General features: G+C 38.0%; 1 protein-coding gene across 1 annotated transcript in view; it reads right to left on the bottom strand.

Annotated features, from left to right (window-relative positions):
* Positions 1-11,335: 11,335 nt before the first annotated feature.
* The window catches only part of LOC106008314 (uncharacterized), a 149,417-nt gene continuing 141,501 nt past the window's right edge, over positions 11,336-19,251 (bottom strand). The window contains exon 7 of the mRNA XM_087212568.1: positions 11,336-11,824. Coding sequence (XP_087068694.1) covers positions 11,763-11,824 — 62 coding nt within the window. The 3' untranslated portion in view covers positions 11,336-11,762. The remainder of the gene's footprint in view (positions 11,825-19,251) is intronic.

Here is a 19,251-nt window from a genome sequence, read left to right on the forward strand (position 1 = left end):
GTGAAGTATATTGTTGGAATTTCAATTGGCATTGCATTGAATCTGTATAGTAGTTTTGCAAGTATGGCCATTTTCAGTGTATTGGTTTTTCCTACCCAGGAGCAAGGGATGTCTTTCAAGTTTCTTGTATCCTCTTCGATCTCTTTTTTCAGAGTGCTGTAGTTTTCAGTGTAGAGGTATTTTGCTTCCTTTGTTAGATTGATTCCTAGATGTTTCATTTTTTGGATGCTATTATAAAAGGAATTGTTTCCCTAATTTCTCTCTCAGTGAATCTGTTATTTGTGTACAAGAAGGCTATTGTTTTTTGAGTGTTGACTTTGTATCCAGCTACCCTACTGAATCTGTCAATTAAGTCTAGAAGTCTTTTGGCAGAGTTTTTTGGGTCTTCTATGTAAAGTATCATATCATCAGTAAATAATGACAGTTTAAGTTCTTTTCCTATCTTTATTCCTTTTATTTCTTTCTCCTTTCTAATTGCTGTGGCTGGCTAATGTTTCCAGAACTATATAGAACAGGAGTGGTGATAGTGGGCATCCTTGTCATGTTTCTGATTTTAGCATAAAAGTTTGCAGTTTTTGACCATTTAGTATGATGTTGGCTGTTGGTTTTTCATAGATATCCTTAATCAGGTTAAGGTAAAGACCTATTCCAATTTTCTATAGGGTTTTTATCATGAATGGGTGTTGGATTTTGTCAAATGCCTTTTCTGCATCTGTAGAGATGATCGTATGATTTTTGTCCTTGACTCTGTTAAAATGGCGTATTACATTTATTGATTTATGAATATTGAACCATCCTTGCATCCCTGGGATAAATCTGACTTCGTGAGGTTGTATGATCTTCTTGATGACCCTCTGTGTTCTGTTTGCCAGTATCTTGTTGAGGATTTTTGCATCTATGTTCATTAGGGAGATTGGCCTGTAGTTCTCTTTTCGGGTTGGGTCTTTCCCTGGTTTTGGAATCAAAGTAACACTTGCTTCCAGGAATGAATCTGGAAGTATCTCTTCCCTTTCAATTTCCTTGATGAGTTTAAAGAGCAATGGTGTTAGTTCTTCTTTAAATGTCTTGTAAAATTCAGCAGTGAAGCCATCCGGACCTGGGCTTTTCTTTGTTGGTAAATATTTTATTACATTTTCAATTTCTCATTGTAATTGGGGTGTTCAGAATTTCTATATCTTCTTCATTTAACTTTGGCAATTCATATGTATCTAGACATCTGCCCATTTCTTCTGTGTTTTCCATTTTATTGGAGAAGAATTTCTCGAAGTAGGTATTGATGATCCTCTGGATTTCTGTTGGATCTGTTGTGACTTCACCTTTTTCATTCTTAAATGCATGTATTTGTGCCTTTTCTTTCCTTTTTTTGATAAGGTTGGCTAAAGGTTTATCGATTTTATTTATTCTTTCAAAAAGCCAACTCTTTGATTCATTGATTTTTTATATTGTTCTCCTAGTCTCCATTGCATTGATTTCTGCCCTGATCTTTATAATTTCCTCTCATATACAAGCTTTGGATTCATTATGCTCTTCTTTTTCTAGGAGCTTGAGGTTCTGCATTAGGTTATTTATCTGAGTTTTCTCTGTTTTCCTAATATGGGCATTCACTGCTATGAATTTCTTGCATAGAAGTGCTTTCATTGTTTCCCATAGATTCCTGTATGTTGTCCTGGCATCTTCATTTACTTGTAGAAACTGTTTAATTTCTTCTTTAATTACTTCTGTGACCCATTGGTTGTTCAAGAGGGTGTTATTCAGTTTCCATGTGTTTGTTGGGATTTTGCGGTTTCTTATGTTATTGATCTCCAATTTTATTGCACTATGGTCTGATAAAATACAGGGGGTAACTTCAATTCTTTTACATTTACTTAATCATGTCCAATGAGCTAGCATGTGGTCTATTCTGGAGAATGACCCATGTGCAGCTTAAAAGAATGTGTATTCTGATTTTGTGGGGTGGAACACTCTGTAAACATCTATTAAGTCCATTTGCTCAATAGCTTGGCTCAGTTCTACAATTTCCTTGTTAACTTTTTGTCTAGATGATCTGTCTATTTGTGATAGTGGGGTATTGAGGTCCCCCACTAAAATTGTGTTAGTGTTTATTTGGTTTTTTCATGTCTATTAATATTTTTTTTGTATAGTTAGGGGCATTCATATTTCATATTTGGTGCATACATATTTAGGATTGTCATCTCTTCCTCTTGGATTGTTCCCTTCACAAGGATTTAGTGACCATCTTTGTCTCTCTTAATTAGTTTTGGTTTGAAATCTACTTTGTCTGCACATAAGATTGCTAGCCCTGCTTTCTTCTGGGTTCCTGTGGTGTGGAGAACTGTTTTCCATCCTTTTACTTTCAGTCTATGAGTTTCTTTTTGAGTTAGGTGTGTTTCTTGTACACAGCATATTGTTTCATTTTCCTTTTTAATCCATTCTGCTAGTCTATTTCTTTTGATTGTTGAATTGAGGCCATTAACATTGAGAGTTATAATTGATAGATATTCATTTATCATTGTCACGATGTTTTACTTTTGTTGGCTCTTTTATTTCTTATTTTTACTCCTTTCCCTTTAGTGTCTTACCTTGCCTGGTAGCCTCCCTCTGTTGGGCCTCATGGAATTGTGGCCTTCATTGCCTTTTTCTAGGATATTGTTTAGAATTGCTTGTAGTGCTGGTTTCATGTCCATGAAATTTCTCAGGTGTTCTTTGTCATGGAAGTATCTCATTTCCCCATTGATTTTGAAAGATAATTTTGTAGGATACAACAGTCTAGGTTGGAAGTTGTTTTCTTTTAGGGCTTGAAATACTTCACTCCATGCTCTCCTTGATTTGAGGGTTTGTGTTGAGAAGTCTGCTGTGATTTTGATGGGCTTTCCTTTGTAGGTGATTTGTTTCTTTTCTCTAACTGCTTGTAGAATTTTGTTTTTCTGTTGGGTTTCTGGGATCTTGACTATTATATGTCTAGATGTAGATTTTTTTTTGATCATGGCTAGTTGGAGTTCTGTATGCCTCACTTATCTGAATGTCTAATTCTCTACCTCTGTCTGGGAAGTTTTCCACTATTACTTCCGTGAACAGATTTTTATGTCAGTTGTGCTTTCTCTTGTTTTTTCCTGGACTCCTATCAGTCTTATGTTATTCTTCTTTGCATCGTCTAGCAGTTGTTGGATTGATTTCTCATGGTCCCTTACTATTTCTAAGAAATCTCTATTTTCAAGGTCTCTAACCATGATCCTGTCTTCTATATCTGATATTCCATCTTCAGATTCCCTTAATCTGCTGTGGATACTTTCAGTGGAGGTTTTGATCTCCTGAATATCTGTTTGAATCTGCTTCATGGATTCCATTTCTTTCTTATGTTGGGCGATCATGGTTTCCACTTCTTTCTTATGCTGGGTATTCATGGCTTCCAGCATGTTTCTGAGCTCATCTATTTTTTTATCTCTTTCTGTTCTAGATCCTCTAATCATGTCTTTCACTCTACTCACCATCTCTGTAGATATCTGGGAGATTATTTCTGCTTTGAATTTTTCCAGAGCCTCATTCATCTATTTTGTCACTTCCTGTGCTATCAGTTTAGGGTATCCAGGTGGTTGGTTATGGGACTTTTCCATCTCATTTCTCCCAGGATTTACCCTTGGTGGGGTGGAAGTCTGAGTTTGTGCCTTGCTTAAATGTCTTCTCATTTTTGTTTTTGGTACTGTCCTTGGTTTAACTCCTGGGTTGATAGTTTGAAATTGCTTATTGTAGGTATCTTTGTTGCTTGTAATTAGAACCCTTATGGAATGATTGCTTCTCAGAAGTGTCTTCCAGATATAGCTGGTCTTTAAGTTTTGAATCTCTAATGACTCTAAGGCTATCTCATTTTCCTTATAGTAGGAAGGTTCATTGACTAGATCAATAACAACACCTTAGCCCAAGTGATACAATCAGCAACACTATTGCATCATGTACATTTTTGAAAATGACACTTTGTGGTAGTTATTAATCTATCACCTTTAGCTGTGTGAATTAAATCAAGATCAAGGACCAACCCAACATATAGTGAATAAACTCTTCAATATAACAACTTTACCCTTTGGGATGGAGAGTTAGAAGGGGTTGGGGAGGGAAGGACAGATGTGAAGAAGCATAGGGGAAGGTTAGCAGTGTGGCCAGAGGACACAGGTGAGAAGGAAAAAGAGAATAATAGGGAAATAAAGAACTCTGAATGAGGACCAAAACAGGGACAAAAAGGGAAGATGAACAATGTGGGAGAGCAAGAGAGTGAGTGTAAGAGAGGGAGAAAGGAAAGAGAAAAGAAAGAAGAAAAGAAAAGAAAAAAAGGAGAGAAAAACAAATATTTGCAAAGAGTAGGGAAAAAAAATTAAAGATAAGAGGAGCAAAAGAAAAAAAGAGAGAAAAAAACCCAAACTAATAATACTAATTTTGGGAATAAAAAATGACAATGAAGATGAAGGACCTCTTTCAGGGTATGTGTCTGCTGTCACAATAGACAATGTGGGTAGCAGTGTGCAGATATAAGTCAATGAGTCTCAGCAAGCTAGTTGCAGACCCGTGAGATTCAGACAGATTTCTGGCTTCAAGTCCCAAGTTGAGCTCCCTGTCCTCCTGTAGGGTTGAACTCCACAGAGTTGTATTGCAGGTTCCAGCTGCCCTACCCCTGAAAATAGTCCTGGTCCTGATTGGAGGTGAAGATGACTCCATCTTACCCAGTACAGTGGTCTAGTGGTCCGGTGTCCTCTGCGTCTTTGTAGTGTGGAACCAGGTGGCTGTACAGAGAAGAGGCCAGAGGAGCAGGGGGTGGGGGTCATTCAGTGTATTCCATGGGACTCGCGACCTTGGTACAGAGTCCTCAGACCTGCCTGTCTGCAGTGGGCTCTGCTATTGATTTTTGAAGAAACCTCCTATTGACTTAGATTTCAAGTTCCTCAAATTATATTGTCTGTGAACTCTAGCAAATTTTCTTGTCCTGGATAAAGACTACTGCTAAAATCCTCAGCTCAAAATAAAATCTCAAAGTTTTTCTTCTTATATGAGCATTCTGTTGAACTCAGAGACTGAAAGTGCTCCAAACTCCTCTTCAACCTGACTCAGACTTCCTCAGAGCCATATTAATACATGAAGTTCTTCCTCTGCTGCCCATTCTCCTTTTTCTTTTTTACAGGTGCTGCAGCAGCATTGTGGCCTGCCCTTGCTCTTTCTTCCCTCCCCCTACACTCAATTTCATAAAGATTTAATTCTGTCTTGTTTCTGCATCTTGGAGGTGCACATGACTCACTACAGTGACACAACTCTCTTCTCTAGCTCTTGTTCTCAATCCACTTCCCTGCTGTGTTAGTTTTCTGTCTCTATAACAGACACCTAAGATAATCGATTTATAAAGAGGAAAGATTTCCTTTGGCTTACAGTTTTGAGCACTTCAGTCCCTATTTGGAACTATTGTTTTGGGTCTATGGAGAGACAGAACATTATGGAAGGTATTTGTGTGGGGACCAAACTGCTTAGTTCATGGCCAGGAAACAAAAAAAGACTTGGTGTAGGGGAGACTGGTGTCTCACAATCCCCTTCAAGGGTATGTTCTTAGTGATCTAAAGACCCCCACTAGGCCCTACTTCTTAACACTTCCACCACTTTCTAAGAGTGCTACCCTGGGGACCAAGCCTTTAACACATGGCCTTTAGGAAACACTTGTCTAAACCATACAACCTGCTTTCTAAAGCATCAGAACTTGACCTCAGTCCAATCCCTTTAGTTTAGCCATCCTATGTCTCACCTTTTGTCATCATCTTCTTTATTCCAACTTCAGGCTTCCAGAACTCCACACTGCCTGGCAGGTCAAAGAAATACCTAAGGAATTGGTATCTAGAAATCCTGTGTCCACACTCGGGTTAGAATTACAGGTGGAGAAGCATGAACTTACCACCATTGGCCCAAGGCTTCGTGGAAAGTCATGTTTCCAAATACTTAGAAATTCAGAAAGGTAATATTTTACATGACTTGAATATTAGGTAACAACCGGCAGAGGCTGTGGTATGAAAAGCAGTAATAATTCTCCACAAATATTTAAAAGGTAAGTGCAAAGATAGCCTCAGGTGCATTTAGGTTGGGTTTGCAATTACTTAGAATGTTTTTGACCTTCAGAACTTTTTATATATCAGAATTGAGAAAGAAAATTTGTGTCCTCATGTCAAAGATTTCCCATTTATTGACCTCCTGCTTTGTGTCAAGCATAGTACTGAGCCTGAGTACTTTATAGACACCATTTTATTGAATTTTCTCTTCAGTATTATAGATAGACTTTTGAACTGCATTTTCAGGTAAAGAAACTGAGCCTCAACTAAAACTTGTCCAAGGCCACACAATTAGCATGCACTGAAGAAAATATTTGAATCTCAACATTATTTGAATGATGTTTTCTGCCTCCCAAATTACTGCTCCTAATTACATTGCATGCTTGTGAAAGCATCATCATCCAGCTGTGACCACACACAATGTGATCAGTGGAACAAGCTGGTGTAGAAGTCAGGAGCCCAAGACTTAGCACAGACTCCAGGCTGTTATAGTTTGACCTCTTTGAATTTCCAGATCCTCATATAGAAGATGGAGTTAGCAAAACCTAACTTGTGACATGGATTAAATAAGACTCAAAGTATAAAATTGATGTGGGAACATTTTGTGACCACATTGTAAAGTGAAAAGTGTGATGATATAATGATGGTAGTGGTGATGATAGAAGCTATTATTATTGCCTGTGCTTCAGAAAACTTTTAGGGCTCTAAGTAATTGTCCCCATGCCACAGAGATACTTCATCTTCCTCAAGCAGCTTTGGACTTGAGTACCAAGGAAAACATGGGACATGGAAACGCTAGAGGAAAATGGGACAATTTGCAGTAGCTATACTACACTATTGGATTTAGCAACAGAGGGCTGTCAGATCTGTACGTAATTGCTTCTCTAAAGAGTCCATTTTCATGCTCAAAGAAGTGATTACACACACAGAGGTGATCATAAAACACAAACACACAATCACACACACACACACAAACACCAGGAAGCACATACTTTGAAGCCTTCAAACTGGAGTGGCTATGATCCTTGGAAGTGAAGTTGCTGCCTCTAGGATAAAGCTGTTGACAACTCTGGTCAATATGGCTTTTTCTAAGAATGTCTGTTTCCTGATTTCTTATTAGCACTGTGACATAGTCCTCCTTACTATTCCTTTTGTTTTTCTCTTTATCTGAGCCAGTATAGAGTATCTGATAAATGAGTTATGGTTCTGTGATGGGTATCATGGATGGCACAGGATACAGGAGAAAGGCTTCACTGGAGAGTATGAGGCTTCATGTAGACAGAAAGGTTTAGTGATTCCATAAATACAAAATATGAGGCTGGAATCAATATTTTTGACTTCAGGTCAAACTGAAAAGATAGACGTGCAGAGGTCCATTTAGATAGAGCTGTTAGTAGACTGAAGTTGGTATTAGGAGATTCTAGAACACATTAAAAGAAATAGGTAGAGTGTAAATCTGTAAACCGTTGATAGTATTCTGGGTCAGAACTTGGCACAGGGAGAAGCAGAAAACAAATATAGATTTATTGATGGCAAACAGGAGCTCTGAGTCTTGAATAGGAAGGAAGGACATGGAACCCCATGTACCAATTTGCAGAGCTAAGCAAGACATGGGAGTTAGCTCAATCTGGTGTTGAAATTCAACTCTGCCACTTAACTCATTGTGTGATAGGGGATACATGGCATAACAAAATGTAGCCTACCACATTAGAATATGTGTCTAGAACACAGCTCATGCTTACTGAATGTTGACATTCTGTCCAAGTGAACTGAAAGTCTTGGGCCTGAGGAAATGCTTTGAGATAAGAGAGGTTACTCTTCCAGTCCAACAAAGTTTTCTATTTATCAAAGGAGCTACAAAGTAAAGAAGACACTTTGGAGCTGAAATGACAAGGGTTTGGGTGTGTCTAGCAAATATTTAATGTGAGCTACAGTAAGTCCAGCTGTGAAGCATCTTTGCATGCATGGCACTGGTAACCTAGCATGGAAAATGTTGATAAATACTTCATAGATTTTATTTATCTTGATGCAGTTTAAATGAAACATAATAAGTTAAATGGCTAGCGTGGTGACTGCACAGAATATATACTTAATATGTTAGCCCCTAGCAGTGCTGCTGATGTTGATAATAGCAGCAGTAATCTTGGAGGTAGTAGAAGTAATAGCACTTTAGTAATAGTAGTGTAAATAGTAGAAAGGGATTTGGAAATCAAGTAAAAGTCTTCACTCTTCAGAATGGGATGGTAGAGAAATATGTATGTACTTAGGAATGAAGGCTACTGTTATGGGGATGTCATTTCCTCAATAATTTCTCCTCTTTTCTCTTTTAATGCTTAATAAAATTCTATTTGAAAACTAGAAACAAGTACAGATACTCCAACAGGAAGGGAAAAGAGAAAACTGTTTTTTTCCTGGGCCAGACCCTAGAACCAGAACTGAAGATACTATAACTGGGCAGACTGGAGGTAGCAGGGCCCCAAAAAGAAGATAAAGTGACTGTTTATATTTTAGATCTAAAATGAATCCTGAAGCCTCACGTATTTGGAAGGTGACTGGATTATGAGGCACTATACAACTGACTGCTGTTAGGAGATGGAGTCTGGTTGGAAGAGATGAGTCATTTGGGTTGTGACCTGGAAGGGTGTATCTTTCTGCCTGGTTCCTCCCTTCTCTCCTGGCTTCCTGGCCACCATGACATGAATAGCAGGACCTTCCACCATACTATTTCTGCCTTAGAGCCAGCCAACTATGGACTGAAACTGGGAGCCAAAATAATCCTTTCCTTTTTTAAGGTGCAGGCATTGGGTATTTTGTCCCAGGGACAAGAAAGGAAATAAGACACCTTCTTATGAAAGAAAGGAGGCAAATAGGACATTTGCACCGACCAGGATAAAGAGACCTGAGTGAGGAAGAGTAGAAGGGGAGGGGCTGAGCATGAGAAAGAGTTGGAAACTTTCATACTACAGGGACCATGAAGAATGGAAAGGGAGTCAAGAGCAAGAGAAGGAGGAGAGGGAAGAGTCTACTGAAGACACAGGAAGAAGAATTAAAGGAATGAAGATACAGAGACCATCCCCTCAACCTATGGGTAATTAGCTCCATTATCCCAAAAGCCCTGCACATTCACAAATTACTATTAGAGCTCAGCTACAGTCTTACAGAAAGGTAGAGTTTCCTTACACAGTTCCAAATTCAAATGGATTCTCACAGGAAGGAAAGAGTTACAAAGCTATTAAAACTATTGTTCAAAAATATCAAACCAGAATTTTTGTTCATCAATTCAGATTTAAAATTTAATTTCATGGTACAATGAGCCCATACACAGTTATATCTATTAAGGTCACTCTGGGCATTGATGACTGTAAAACTCTTTAGGAGATAAGAATCGTTGTTTCATCCTTCTCAGTGCTCACAGTTTTCATGTGAGTCAAATTCTCTGACTCTGAAATATCCAGTGAAGTTCATCACTCCTGCCCCAGTCCCTCTTCTGTGCCTCAACCTGTAGTTTTAACCAAACCAAAAAGTGAAAATAAAAATAAAAATTCTGCTAGTGGCTTTCAATCCTTTGAGACCAGGAAAGATGGGGAAGGAAAATTTTAATTGAGTCTTGCATTGTTTCAAGAGGAGACACATTCATTTTGTTTGAATTATTTGCTTAGTTTCTCAATTTCTTTTTAAAATCACCAATCTCCTCTTTCTGCTATTCAAAACACAAAGGTCAGAATTACTCAGTTTTTATGATGCTGCCTATGATTGTAATAATGAATAATTAATCTTTTAATTTTTTTGTTTTCCACACAATGTGAATCTAGAATTTTCCTCTAGGAGAATGCAGTAATTAGGAGGTTGGGTTGACCTGAAAATTTATTCATATCCAAGGTTAAATGAACAGAGACAGAGATGTACATGTATATATACAAACACACATATAACATTACATTATAGATAGCCCCACATATAGGACATGTATGTATGGTGTGGATATATAGCATTTATGTGTAAAAGTCATATAAAATGCCTGTTATTCCTTTCATTCCCCTAGAAATTATGCCTTCAATTATCTCAAATACAGTACTTTCAGAGACTTAAACTGGGTTAAGTCTAGAGGAGTAGAGGGAGAATCAACCCTGGAAAAGTTATATAAGTGTAATTAATGTGAAACATGGAAGACCTAGGAAGCTGCTGAGGGCTGCTGCCCACTCTCTGCAGTCTACTCTATAGCATCTGAATTCTCTGAATAATTAGCTCTCTCTTCTCTCTGTTTTCACTTCTCCAACAGTATTCTGACATCTTTATTATACATGAAACTTTGATCCTCATTGCTCAATTCAGAATATATGTATTTTTTCAGTATAGGTACAGTGGCTATGTCAGTAAAGTGGAGATATGGTAATGACTGTGAAGTTTTATTCAAGGAGTGAACAGTGATTGGAAAGCTCTTGTCTGGTGATGAGACAGACAAAGCATGTTCCCTACCTTCAAGTCAAATAAAATCTATTGGAGATTGACTATTTTGTGTATAAATAATTATAATGCCATGAGATACATGTTTATGGAAATTTGCATCTGGCCATGTGGGTCCACTAGAAATGAAGCACATAACTGCTCCAGGATCAGAGGGGAGGAAAAATTTCAGCAGAAAGCCCCTGGTGGACAGGGGGATGAAGGCAGCCAGTGAACGAGAGCAGCATTTGCAAAGGCATAGAAACAGGGAATTTCTACTGATTTGGTGTTGAAGGAGGCAGGTTAAAATAAAAAGTGAGGGTGAGGGAGAAAAGGCTAGTTATGACACGCTAAAAATGTTTAATGTTTTCCCAATATTAAAGAAGCAAGGTTCCAAAATTATTTTTCTTATCAGAAGGAAATAAAATATAAAACATTAAAGTTGATCTGGTGACAAAGAAAAGGACTATGTGTCCGTGAAAAGAGTAGGTGCCTGAGGAAATGTTGGACCCTTTGTCTTTGAATCTCTCATTTTCTTGAAAGAAATATGTGTTGTTTGGATGGCTGGATACCATGGTTTAATTTGGCAGACTGCAATGTGCTGTTGAAAATGAAGCGCACATTTGGAGGACTTTTATTGGAGGCCAAGAGAGAAAGAAGTCTGAGATGGGGACCTTACCAGATCCCAAAAGGATGAGCACATTTTCTTCCTTTGAGGTGCAGACCATAGGAAAGATAGCTTCCCCGCTTGGGAAGGAAAATATGATTTTAAGAACCGTGGAGTGGTTTGTTCAAAATATATTTTAATGAGGTAAGTGTAAACAAAGGAGAAACATATGGATTCCATTTTCCTAATGATTCATATAGATTTAAAATGAAGGAAGAAATCACGCTTTGGATATAATCCAAACATAAATGTTTGAGAAATTGCTTGGAATTTTCGTGAATCTGCAAGAATATCCAGTTATGTATCTTTCCATTATGTGTTCTATGAAGTTCACTCAAAATCTAGATCTTTTTTAAACAGAATCAACTGTGGAAATATAGCCCAAATAAGTTTGGGGAAACTTAGTTATTATGTTGGGTGTATAATGGCTTCACAAGCACCAATAAAAATAGTAGTAATCAGATTTCACTAGGTTATGCTGCAATAACAAGCAGTCCTCAAGTCTTAGTGGATCATAGCAGCAATGGATTTATTTCTCATTCATATCTCACTCACGTTGGCTGTGGAGAGGCTGAGGTCACCTACATGAAGACAGGATCAGGTAGAAGAATTAGCCCGTACAAGGAATACTCCATTCTTGAGGCTAAGGAAAAGAAAACAATTCCAATGGTGGTTCTCCACACTTTTTGCATTGAAATCACATAGCTAACTTCTACTTATGGGTCAAAGTAAGTCATATGTCTATGTTTGATCTTAGTGAAACAGGTATATACTTCCCACAAGGAGGGACATCAGAGTGCTGTCCCACAGAACAGCTGTATAACTGCAAATACCATGTTTTGGTGATGGTCTTAAGAGGCACTTAATAGATATTTATTTGATAAAGTTTCTATTTTTTCTTTTAAAAAGTGGTCATGTTGATATCTGTTCTTTGATAAGCATGCTAAGGTGATCCAGTATTAATAAGCTTGATTTATTATTTCACTTTGTATGCAAAAAATAGTAACACCTCCTTCTACCCCAAGAATATATACAAATATAATGTCAATAAAAATTTAAAAAGATCAAATAAGGGTACTTCTTGGAAGAGTGAGGATATACTGCTTCAACAGAAGCATTCATCCCTTCACAAGGTCAACAGCATCTGCAGAATCTCATCTCTCACCAGGCCCCACTTCTCAAAGATCACTCCACCTCAACATTGCCACACTGGAGGCCATGTTTTTTGTTTGTTTGTTTGTTTTTGTATATCCTTTTATTGGTACATTTTAGGTGTGCAATATATTGACATTCATCATTGGAGATATGCACCTTTACATGCTCTCTTGGTTCTTATTTTTCCTCCCCCTCCCCTTCCTTCAACCCCTCCATCCCTCCCTATTTACAAAGACTTTGTTTCCATTTTTCCATTTTCTCATATTAATTCCATTCCCTTCTTTCCTTTCCCCTACCCCTCCCACTTCCCCCTCCCCTTTGCCCCTTTTCTTCCTATTTCACATTATCTATTATACCTTTTAGTCCTTATTTACACTTTCAGTTTCTCACACTAAAGAAACTATTTGGTATTTATACACGTGTGTCCTCTTTATTTCACTTAAGAGTATGGCCTCAATGTGCATCCATTTAGCTATAAATGTCTCTAATTTCTCATTTTTGATGGTTGAGTAGTACTCCATTTTGTAAAAAAAACACATTTTCTGATACAGTCTCCAGTTGATGGGCATTTGGGCTATTTCCAAGTTTTAGCTATTATAGACTGTGCTGCTATGAACATGGGTGCACATATATCACTGTGGTATGATTCTTTTAATTCTTTGGGGAAGATATCCAGCAGGGAAATAGCTGGGTCAAGTGGGACTTCCACTCCTAGTTCTTTGAGATATCTCCATACTGATTTCCAAAGTGGTTGCACCAGTCTACACTTCCACCAGCAGTGGTGCAGTGTTCCTCTTTCCCCACAGCCCCACCAGCATTTGTTGTTAGTTGATTTCATGATAGCAGCCATTCTTTCTGGAGTAAGGTGGAATCTCACTGTTGTCTTCATTTGCATCTCTTGAATGACCACTGATGTTGAACATGTTTTCATATGTTTATTTGCCATGTCTACTTCTTTGTGTGAGAAATGTCTGTTCATTTCAGATGCCCATTTTGGGATTGGGTCTTTAAATTTGGGAGGTCTGATTTTTTAAAGTCCTTTATAGATTCAAGATAGTAGACCTTTGTCTGAGGCACTGCTGGTGAAAATTTTTTCCCACATTGTGGATTGTCTCTTCACATTGCTGGTGGTTTCACTTGCTGTGCAGAAGCTTTTTAGTAAAAAGAGACCCCACTTGTTGATTTTTTATGCTAGTTCATGGGCAACTGAGGTTTTATTCATAAAGTCTTTTCCTACCCCAGTGTCTTCAAGAGTTCTATGTAACCTGTGTTCCAGCTGGTTCAGCGTTTCTGTTTTTATATTTAGATCTTTAATCCATTTTGATTTTAGTTTAGTGCATGGTGAAAGATATAGGTCTAGTTTTAGTCTTTGGCAAGTTGAAACCTAATTTCTCCAGCACCATTTATTAAAGAGACTATCTTTCCTCCAGCGAGGGTGTTTGGCTCCTTTGTCAAAGATGAGGAGGCCAAGTGTGTCTGCAGTTGTTTCTGCATCTTCTAATCTGTTCCGCTGGTCCTCAGGTCTGTTTCTGTGACAATGCCATGCTGTTTTTATTGCAGTAGCTTTGTAGTATAGTTTCAAGTTGGGGGTTGTAATACCCCCTGCCATGTCTCTGTTACTTAGAATTGCTTTTGCTATTCTGGGTCTCTTCTTGTTCCAAATGAATTTGTGGATTGTTTTCTCAAGGTCTATGAAATATGCTGCTGGGATTTCAATTGGGATTGCAATGAATCTATAAAGCAATTTTGGAAGTATAGCCATTTTCACTATGTTGATCTTTCCTACCCAGGAGCAATGGATGTCTTTCCATTTTCTGATATCCCCTTCAATATCTTTTTTCAAAGTGCTATAGTTTTCAGAGAAGAGGTCTTTGATTTCCTTTGTTAGGTTGATTCCTAGGTATTTCAGGTTTTGGATGCTACTGTGAAAGGAATTGTTTGCCCTATTTCTCTCTCAGTGAGTCTGTTGTTCGTGTAGAGGAAAGCTATTGATTTCTGTGTGTTGATCTTGTATCCAGCTACTTTACTGAATTTAGTTATTAAGTCTAGAAGACTTTTGGTGGAGTTCTTGGGGTCTTCTATATACAGTATCGTGTCATCTGCAAATAATGACAGTTTGACTTCTTCTTTCCTATCTTTATTCCTTTTATTTCTTTCTCTTGTCTAATTGCTGTGGCTAATGTTTCCAAAACTATACTGAGCAGGAGTGGTTATAGTGGACATCCTTGATTGTTCCTGATTTTAGTGTGAATGATTTCAGTTTTTGACCATTTAGTATGATATTGGCTGTTGGTTTTTCATCGGTGGCTTTTATCAGATTGAGGTAGAGACCATCTATTCTGATTTTTTGTAGGGTTTTTATCATAAATGCATGCTGGATTTTGTCAAATGCTTTTTCTGCATCTATTGAGATGATCATATGGTTTTTGTCCCTGGCTCTATTGATTCAGTGTTATACATTGATTGATTTGCATATGTTGAACCATCCCTGAATCCCTGGGATGAATCCCACTTGATCAGGATGTATGATCTTCTTGATGATCTTCTGCATTCTGTTTGCCAGTATCTTATTAAGGATTTTTGCATCTATGTTCATTAGTGAGATTGGTCTATAGTTCTCTTTTTTGGTTGCATCTTTCTCTGCTTTTGGGATCAAGGTGATGTTTGCTTCCAGGAATGATTTTGGGAGTATTACTTCCCTTTCAATTTCACTGAAGAGTTTAAACAGTAGTGGCAGTAGTTCCTCTCTGAATGTCTTGTAGAATTCAGCAGAAAAGCCATCAGGACCCGCGCTTTTCTTGGTTGTAAGTTTTTAAATACGTTTTCAATTTCATTCATTGACATTGGGTTGTTTAGAATTCTTAGGTCTTCTTCATTCAACTTTGGTAATTCACACATGTCTAGGAATCTGTCTGTTTCTTCCGTGTTTTCCATCTTATTGGCGTATAGGTTCTGGAAGTAGGTATTGATGATTCTCTGGGTTTCTGCTGGGTCTGTTGTAATTTCTCCTTTTTCATTCCTAATTGCATGGATTTGGGCCTTTTCTTTCCTTTTCCTGATAAGGTTGGCTAAGGGTTTGTCAATTTTCTTTATTCTTTCGAAGAACCAACTCTTGGCTTCATTGATTTTTTTTGTAGCGTTTTCTTAGTCTCCATTGCATTGATTTCTCCTCTGATCTTTATCATTTCCTCCCTTGTGTGAACTTTGAGTTTGTCCTGCTCTTCTCTTTCTAAAAGCTTGAGGTTCAGCATCAGGTTGTTTAATTGGGCTCATTCTGTTTTCCTAATATGATTATTCACTGCTATGAATTTCCCTCATAAGATTGCTTTCATTGTGCCCCATAAATTCCCATATGTTGTATTGTCATTGTCATTTAATTGAAGGAACTGTCTGATTTCTTCTTTAATTTCCTCTGTGACCCATCGGTTATTTAGAAGTGTGTTGTTCAATTTCCATGTGTTTATGAAGTTTTTGCAGTTTCTTTTGCTGTTGATCTCCAATTTCATGGCACTATGGTCTGATAATATACAGGGGATAATTTCAATTCCTTTGCACTTACCTAAACATGTTCTGCGAGTGAGTATGTGGTCTATTTTGGAGAATGACCCATGTGCAGCTGAAAAGAATGTGTATTCTGATTTTGTGGGGTGAAACACTCTGTAAACATCTGTTAAATTCATTTGTTCAAGAGTTTGATTGAGTTCTAGTGTTTCATTGGTTATTTTTCATCTCGTTGATCTATGTATTTGTGACAATGGGGCATTGAGGTCCCCCACTACTATTGTATTAGTGCTTATATGGTTTTTCATGTCCATTAGTATTTGTTTTATATAGTTGAGTGCGCTAGTGTTTGGTGCATAGATATTTATGATTGTCATCTTTTCCTCTTGGATTGTTCCCTTTATAAGGATATAGTGCCCTTCTTTGTCTCTATTAATCAGTGTGGGATTGAAATCCACTTGGTCTGTAAAGAGGATAGCTACTCCTGCTTTTTTTCAGGCTCCCCTCGCATGGAGTATTGTTTTCTACCCTTTAATTTTCAGTCTATGAGTTTCTTTTTGAATTAAGTGTGTTTCTAGTATGCAGCATAGTGTTGGATCTTGCTTCTTGACCCGTTCTGCCAGTCTATTTCTTTTGATTGGTGAGTTGAGACTATTAACATTGATGGTTATAACTGATATGTATTGAGTTACTATTTTCATGACTTTTTGTTTTTGTTTGACCCTCCCCCTTTGCTTTTAATTTCTTGTCATGCCCAGTGGATTCATTTTGCTGGACTTCCTGGGGTTGTGATCCTCGTCTTTTCCTAGGATTTCGTGTAAAATTTTTTGGAGTGCTGGTTTGGTATTCACGAAGTTCCTAAGGTACTGTTTACCATGAAAGTATCTTATTTCACCTTCAAGTTTGAAAGGCAGTTTTTCAGGGTACATCAATCTGGGTTAGAGGTTGTTTTCCTTTAGGGCTTGAAACACATCACTCCAAGCTGTTCTTGCCTTGAGGGTTTGCACTGAGAAGTCTGCTGTGATTCTGATGGGCTTTCCTTTGTATGTGATATGTTTCTTTTCTCTAACTACTTGTAGAATTTTGTTCTTCTGTTGGGTTTCTGTAATCTTAGCAAGTATATGCCTATGTGTAGATTTTTTTTGATCAAGGCTAGTTGGAGTCCTATGTACCTCGCTTCTCTGTACGTCAAATTCTTTTCCCCTGCTTGGAAAGTTTTCTGCCCTCACTTCTGTAAACAGTTTTTTTATGTCATCTGCACTCTCTCCTGTTTCTTCATTGATTCCAATCAGTCTTATGTTATCCTTCTTTTCATTGTCTAGCAGCTGCTGGATTGATTTCTCATGGTCTCTTATAATTTTAAAGAAATTTTTCTTTTCCTGTTCACTAATTGCAATCTTATCTTCTATATCTGAAATTCTGCCTTCACATTGGCTCATTCTGCTGCATAGACTTTCAGTGGAGTTTTTAATCTCCTGGAAATCTATTTGCATCTGTTGTATGGATTCCATTTGTTTCCTATGTTGGGATTCCATCATGTTCCTTGGCTCCTCTATTCTTTTATCTCTATCCTCTCTAGGTTTATTAGTCATGTCTTTCACTATGGGCACAATCTTTGCTGTTATGTGAGAAATTATTTCTCATTTCATTTTTTCCAGGTCCTTTTTTGTTGCTAGTTCAGGGAGTGCAGGTGGTTGAGTATCAGAGTGTTCCATCTCATTTTCCTTTGGGGGTTGCTGTAGGTGATCTGGAAGTCTGGTTCTGTAGCTTGTTTACCTGTGTTCTCATTTTGATGTTGGGGAGGGGGTTCCTGGCTCCTGTGCAGCTCACCTCCTCTGTGCTGGGAGCCATGGCATGCCTACCTGGAAGCCTTCTCCTGCCTGGGAGCCATGGCATGCTGACCTGGAAGTCTCCTCTGGGCTGGGAGCTGTGGAGACCATGTTTCCAACACCTGGCCCTTTATGGAGGACACATTTGAACATGTCTAAGCTATTGCACTTTTTCTGTAGCTTATTTCATGGGAATTACAGCTTAATAGCACTATTAAATTTTTAAAAATCAAATAAGATAATCTTTTCTCCTTCTTTTTTTAGAGCACAACTTGCCAAAATTTCTTAGGATCAGTAATGTGAAAGCTTTCCAGACTGGTAAGGGAAAGTTTGTACACTTGAAAGTATATTATTGCATGTGGTTCTCAGGCTTCCATTCAGTCTCCAGGCCTCTCTCTGCCACCTGAAGCATCAGTGGGCCTCATTGTCAGCGGGGACTGGTCTGTTCCTGTATTTTCTCTCAAGTGAACTTGTTTCAGGATATCTAGTCACATAGATACAAAGTGACTTATAAAGGCTCTGGGCTTCTCTATTAACAGGACAAAGGCAATCTTTGCCTGCAATCTTTCAATACCCTGATATCAGACAATAACTCATCTGTGTTACCTAAAAATACTGTTCTGGGAACTTCCTCCAGTTCAAGTGGCTTGAGAGCCCCAATAGAATATCTGACCTATAACTGGAGACTCAAGGATTTTTCAGCAAATGCCTCCAGATAGATAATACTAAGAAAACCCATATTGTTTTCTTTAATTTCCCAGGGAAACACACCTACTGTTGTTTAGCCCTGAAGACAGCAAGCTGGCAAAGTTCCACAGTACACTAAACGTACTACTTCTTCTATGTTCTGGGGCTTTAAAATAATGTTCATAATTAATCAAGCATCTTAATCATCACTCAATTAATTCAACACAATGAATAATTTCTATCAATTTGCTTTTTATATTTCTAGACACTATCATTACAATTACACACTTTGGCTTTGATTTTTTTCTTACTAGGTATGGATCGAACATACTTATTTCTCTAGTTCCCAAGTAGAGACTCTGAAGTTGACCTTTAGTAATTCAGTTACTTAGGTGGGTCCTCTTATCTTGGGAGCTCTAATGGAATCTAGACATTTGTCAGTTCTGACACCCTTATGCTACCTTGGTAATTCCGAGGGAACCTCTGTCTTAGGAGCACAGAAGGTCATTCTCAGAATGCCACAATGAGTAATATCATGTCCCTGTATTATGGGTGGGGATAGTGAAATCCATTCAGGGATTCTGGATGTGCCTAGATCCTTTGCATCTCCTTTGACTTCATTCTCATCTGAGCAACCTCTAGGACAATGAGCATCTTTTTGCCTTAATAGCACAGATCACCACTTTTGGCTTTCTTGTTCTTTTTCTAGCAATTTCAAAGAGCAATATTTAACTGCTGCCTGCTTGGGCAGATTGCACTAAAGGAAGACAGCTAAAATGTGGGGAATAGAGGGCCTGAATGAATACTTCTTTTCCATACCTTTCATGCTCGATGTTGGAGGGACATGTTTTGAAATTACTCTGTGTTGTCCTTCTCATCCCTCTAGGTCTCCTTCCCT

This window comes from Heterocephalus glaber, unplaced genomic scaffold, assembly GCF_053883595.1.
Source record: "Heterocephalus glaber isolate CG9 unplaced genomic scaffold, H.glaber_assembly_v1.0 deba00001431, whole genome shotgun sequence".
Lineage (NCBI taxonomy): Eukaryota > Metazoa > Chordata > Mammalia > Rodentia > Bathyergidae > Heterocephalus > Heterocephalus glaber.